Source organism: Egretta garzetta, unplaced genomic scaffold (assembly GCF_000687185.1).
Source record: "Egretta garzetta isolate BGI_Z169 unplaced genomic scaffold, ASM68718v1 scaffold343, whole genome shotgun sequence".
NCBI lineage: Eukaryota > Metazoa > Chordata > Aves > Pelecaniformes > Ardeidae > Egretta > Egretta garzetta.
In genome coordinates this window covers 146781-152621 of record NW_009259038.1, presented here as the reverse complement: position 1 = coordinate 152621, position 5841 = coordinate 146781, and the positions used below count along the sequence as shown (strand labels likewise).

At 57.8% G+C, this 5841-nt stretch overlaps 1 protein-coding gene across 1 annotated transcript; it reads right to left on the bottom strand.

Annotated features, from left to right (window-relative positions):
- Positions 1 to 3321: 3321 nt before the first annotated feature.
- Positions 3322 to 5841, bottom strand: PHETA1 (PH domain containing endocytic trafficking adaptor 1). The gene is made up of 2 exons (XM_035890496.1): positions 5789 to 5841; positions 3322 to 5313 (listed from the first exon to the last, which is right to left on the bottom strand). The coding sequence occupies exon 2, from the start codon at positions 5300 to 5302 to the stop codon at positions 4727 to 4729; it is 576 nt and encodes a 191-aa protein (XP_035746389.1). The 5' UTR covers positions 5303 to 5313; positions 5789 to 5841; the 3' UTR covers positions 3322 to 4726.

Genomic DNA, 5841 nt, shown 5'->3' with positions numbered 1-5841 from the left:
TGGCCAACCTCAACAACATCATCCACCGCCTGGAGCGAGCTGCGAACCGCGAGGAGGCCCTGGAGTGGGAGTTCTGAGCGCCCCCCTCACCCCCCCGCCCTAAATATATATATACACACCTCCATATATATATTTATTTTGTTAAATGCAGCGCACACCAAGAGGCGACAGGCAGCCGGCGCAACGGAGGGAAGCGCCCATGGAAAAGGGGGGGGCCCCCTGCTACGAAGCCACCCCCCTGCTTTGTTTTAAATGTGAAAAACTGGGAACAATTTTAGAAAAGAAAAACAAAAACAAAAACAAAAAATATTTATAGACCTCTTTTAGATATTTTAATAAAAGGATACTTTGGAATTTATTAACAGCTTAAGCTGCTTTGATATTAAAGATAGCTATAAAATCAAGATGATGTAGCAGTCGTGTCATTAAATGTACACTGAAGTCTTGTAGTTTGCCACTGGATGAGATTAAAAAAAACCAACAAAAAAATAAAAAAAAAAAACACAGAAAAGACTTATTGAGCAAAGCCATCGAGAAGCACTATGAGACTGACCAAATTTAATAAACTTTTGCCGAGCAGTTTCCACCTCTGTCTGTAAGACACTGCATCGCTTCTGCCCCAGCCAGAGACTGCGCCATAGTCCCTGAAGACTCTAAAGTGAAAACCTTGACGCCATCGAGTATGTATTTAGTTCTGGTGGTTTATGTTTTTTGAAACCTTTGTAACACAAGAATGTCCCGTGCGGTTGTATATGTTGTAGAAATGTCTGCAATAGCCTTCTGGAACAAGATGTAGCATGGTCCGAACGCCGTCCCTCGCGCTTCCTCCAGCTGGCAACCGGTGGCAGCCCCGATACGGCACGGCACAGCCCCAACACGGCTCGGTGCAGCCCCTGCTAGCTCCCAAAGGAAGAGGAAAAAAAATAATGCAAAAGCAAAGACAGTAACCCATGCTCGCGATTTTGGGAGCGAGATGGGAAAGAGGTAACCGGGTGTGATGCTCGGGGACGGCTCCGGCTCGCTGGGGATGGACGTCCATGGGATCCCAGTTCCCCGCACTCTGTCGTCGTCCGTTTGGGAAAGGCAAAGAGATGGAGCCGCTGAACTTTGGCCTCTGGGGCACCAGTGCTTGGGGATGAGCACCCAAAAATCAGGAGCCGTGCGCTTGTGGGTGGCCAAACCCTGCTCGGGGCTGCTCCCAGCATCACAGCCAGTTCTTGCAGCTGAAGCACTTTTTTTTTTTGGGAGGGCACCTGGGCGGGAGGAGCATCCCCTTGCCGCAGCCCTGTCCCCAGGCGGTGGCTGCCAGTGGAGCCTGGGGTGTTGCGCCAGGCTCCTGCCTGAATTGGGCAAGCTCAGACCTGAAGTGGGCAAAGCACCATTCAGCTTTGGCTTTCCAGGGCTGACCCTGTGCAAAGGCGCGGGGGGTCAGTGGTGGCACCATCCCAGCGGGCTCCCTGCCACCTCCCTGACCCCACCACCGCCAGCCGGCCGCTGCTAACGAAATGCCTTGAAACAACACAGGGTGGCCCATGCTGGGCTGCTCTGCCCTGTCCCCTGCCCACACAGCATCAGCCGTCATCCACCAAGGCCACCGCCGTTGGGAGGGCTCCCCTGCCAGGCTCCGAGGCTATGCATTGACTCATTTTCCACTGTCTACATTTTTATCAGAATAGAAGGTATTTTTATATTCGGGTGGTAGTCGACGAGCGATGCTAAAAGCGGCTCTGCGAAGGCATGGCTCTCCTCGCCCGCCTACCCTGCCCCGGCGAGCCCCAGCTTGCCCACGGCCGCTCTTTTCCCTGCCACCGAGCTGCAGAAGGTCGAGGCGCAACCGTTGGCTGCTCTTTTCCGTCGTGTGCTAGCGGGAGCTTTAGTGGAACGGGATTCGAGGAAGCACTTAGGATAGTCTCGAACACGGCAATCCTGTTGTATTAAAGCTAGCGGGACATACCGGTCACGTTTTTGTTAGGCTCATGTACTGTACTTCAAAAGTTTCTATGAGATCAATGAACTTTGTTTAACAATTTTGGAAGGAACAAGTTCTGTAAAGAGCCACTAAATACAGAAGTTGGATATGACTCCGGCCTTGAGGTGTGTTTTGTCTGGAGGCGGCTGGGATGGGAGCTCCTCTCGCCTTCGCCCGGCGCCTGGGTTGATGTTGGCTCCCTTGGAAGTCACAGCCTTGCTTTGGGTTTATGGCAAGAGCTGTCGCTGCCGTAAACACCTCCCGGTGATTTAGGGAAAAAAAAGAGGGTGTTAAATGAGGTTAGTCCAGCTCAGGCTATAATCCTGCTCCAGGAAAGTCCTGTGCTCATCCCTGGGGCAGCTTTGCTCTGGCTCCTGGGATAATTCGGCATCCTCCGGCGTGAGGTTCAGCTTGGCATTGCCTGATGGCACCGCACCCCGGCACGGCTCTTCTCCAGAGCTGGCCATCGCCGGGCAAGTTTGCAGCTCCCGACACAAGGCAGGGGTGTTTGCATTTGATGAATTAATAAATCCATATGTTGCGTATCTGTTTAAGCTTGTTTGTCGGCTAACATGTTGGGAAGGATTTATTTTTAATGAATATCCGAACGTCTGGAGAAGCTGGGCTGGCTGCCATGGAAACCAGAATCTTCCTCTGCAGCCAAGTGATGGGGCCGCGTTCACCGTCTGGATGCTGCGGGTGTAGCTGCACCCCGGCTGCTCTCAGCAGCACCTCTCCAAAAGCCAAAACACGTAGCGGGGCGCCGTGCCTGGCCAGGAGCAGGGCTCTACGCTCTACAGTGCTCTCAACGAGCAAGTGACCCTGGCTGGCTTCGTCCCTCAGTTTCCCCAAGAGGTGTCACCCCCCAACTTGCTGCAAGAGCTGGAGTCGTTCATGCGGGTGAGATGTTGTGGGCAGGGACACAGGGTCGCGTTGGCCACTTCCACAAGGGCAGGGCCCCCAGTCTCTGCATAGCACCAACACCGGCCCTGGCAAGGGGAGAGAGGTTTTGTCCCTGGCTAAGACCCCTTGACAGAGGGCCGGGGACATCCCACCGAGGGCACAGGGCCACCCAAACCTGGGTGGTGTCAGGCAGTGCTGCCTGTAACCCAGGGTTTGGAGGGATGGTTGTAACATCCCATCGTGCCTGTAACGCACCGGCAACTCACTCTGGGTCACCCAGTGCCATTTCCACCAGTGAAACTGTGGGACGGTTGTGCTCCCAGTCAGTCTCCCAGCTCTTCCAGTGCCCAAACCCCTGTGTTGGTCACCTGTGCCTGGCTGTTCAAGCCATCATGGAGGGCAGAACCATGCTGTCCCCACCATGGGACCACTCTAGTGCTGTGTGTCCTGATGTCCCCAGGGTGGTCCCATCCCATCCCATCCCATCCCATCCCATCCCATCCCATCCCTGTGGGCAGCTGTGGGGTGCCAGGGCACTGCGAGGCCGTGGCGTTGACCGTGTCCCACTTGGGCAACACAGTCTCTGTGCCCAGCCTCACGGACACGGTGGGGACAGGAAGGGGATTAAAATAGAGGATTAATTCCCACCTGGGCCCCCCCTCCCCAGGGGTTTAAAGGCACAAGCAAGAACTGGGGCCAGGAGGGAATTTCTGAAAGAACATTTATTATAGCAAAATCTTGTGCCTGTCCCAAGGGGGCAAAGGGAGCTGGAGCCACCCGGCCCAAACCTGGGGCACCCCATCTGCAACTCCCAGACCAGGGGCAGGTCACCCCACCTCCAGGCCAGCAGCTTTAGTGTCAATAAAATAGTGTAATAAAAGAGAAACACCGGCATGAGACACTGGCTTCGCTCCAGTTTGGCACATGAATCATTTGACACCCTCCACCGCTGACACATACGTTCCCATTCACCACCGCGAGCGATGCTTCCCCTTAGTGAGCCAGCCCGGAGATGATGCCCTGCCCCAAAATATCTGCCCGGCAAGGCGGTGCCCACAGCCGCTGCATTCCCCTCGGGTCTGCCCCCACCGCGGGTTCACCGCTGGACTGCAAGCAGCAATCACCCTGGGTGAAATGCCCGGGGCTGGGTGTCACCAGCCCCAGGTGGCCAGGGTGCACGGTGCTGCTGCCATTAAGGAAGGGCTGCACTCACTGATAATTTCATTTTCAAACCACATCCTGCTGGAGCAGAGGGATCCGGTGGAGCTTGGCCGACCTCAGCCAGTTGCTTGTGCTGGGCAGGGAGGGGAAGGCGGTAGCAGGCTCCCCAGCTGTGAAACACCCATGCAAGGGCTCAGGCAGGCGAGATCCCATCAAAATCCTCCTCCAAAAGCAGTTGGTGCATGGCCCCTGCTGCAAGAGCATCGAGAGGCCCCACCAGACCCAACACAGTGGTCGATTCCCAGGAGGCAACAACCAGCAAGTGGGTTGCAGCTTGCTTGCGCTGGATGGACCACCCTGCACCCGCGCCCGGGCACAGCTGGAGGGGTGCACCCATGCGGGGAGCACTCGCTGCCTGGCACAAGATGCCCAAGAACCTGGCAGCCCCAAGAGCCCGGGGCCTTCACGCCTGGCTGGCAGCATGCTCAGCCCAGCTGCCATCGGTGCTGGGCTGGTGTTCAGCCATCACGGAGCAACACTGGTGTCCCTCGGCACTGGGCCCTTGGTGGCACCATCAGCAGGTGTCCATCACCGCCACAGACAGGGCTGCACATCCTGGGGTGCGGTGGGAACCGAGGCGGCACCAAGGATGACATTTCCTCCCTACCTCGGGTCCTGGCAGATCCCCATGGCTCAGCCACCTTCGGGCAGCCGGTCCACTCCTGGTGTGTTGTTCCACACTGCGCAGCCATTCTCCTTCGATGGGATGGCAGGAAGAGCCGGCAACCGCTCCGGGGATCGCTCCAGCCCCACGGGTTTCGGCTTCCAGGAGCCAGGTGACTGCCGGCAGCCTGCGTATCCACCAGCCGGCCCCCAGCGCATCTCCTCCAGCTGCTTCTCCAGCTCCCGCACCACCAGGCGCATGTAGTCAAAGCTGGCTCGTGAGAGCGACTTCACCCACGACTCCATGGCAGCCTGGCTCTCGGCCGCCAGCACGTAGGTGCGAGACTTGGCGCCGCCGAAGCGGATGGCGAAGGCGAATTCCTCCGCTGAATCGCAGAGCTCCACGGTGCAGCCCTCCAGCACGATGACGCCTACCGGTTCCCGGCTCTCCCGCTCCTCGAAGTAGAAGAGCATGTTGCCCTTCAGCACGAACCAGCGGCGATGGTATGCCGTGTGCCGCTCGCCGCGCTTGTAGAGGAAGCCGGCGTTGTCAGCAGGGGAGTCGCAAGTGGCGTAAAAGGCCAGGCTGCGCTCGTTCAGCTTCATGGCTCTGCACCCTGCAGGGACAGAGGGTGCTCAGGCTCCTGCTCACGTGCAGGGAATGGCAGCACCTTAATTGCACAGTAATCAGCTGTCAGGTTTTTGTTCCCAGCAGCGCTGGCCCTGGCACCCAGGAAGTGGAGCCGGTGAATAAACAGCCCCGTGATCGCAGCTGGGATAACCCTGCTCCCAGCCAAGGTGCTGTGTCCGGTGGGTGCCGGGTGTGGCAGGGCTCCCCGGGCCCCCCTGGGGAGGGGGTTTCCCCCTCAGCCAAATGTTTTCCCACAGAGGAACCCAGGACAGGGCTCGTCCCAGTGCCCCACGTCACCCGGTGCAGGTGACCTTACCGCCGGCGCCGTGTTTGCCCTGCGTCACGGCGTTCCTCCCCAGATCTGGAGAGCCGTGGCCATGGACTGGGTCACCTGGGCAAGACCACCTCTCGCCTTAGCCCCTAACCACCGGTGGCCTTGCTGTGCCAGGCTTTCCACCTACCTGGACTCTGCCTCTAGCTCCGATCCTGGGCGGCCGCCAGCATCAGCGCTGCA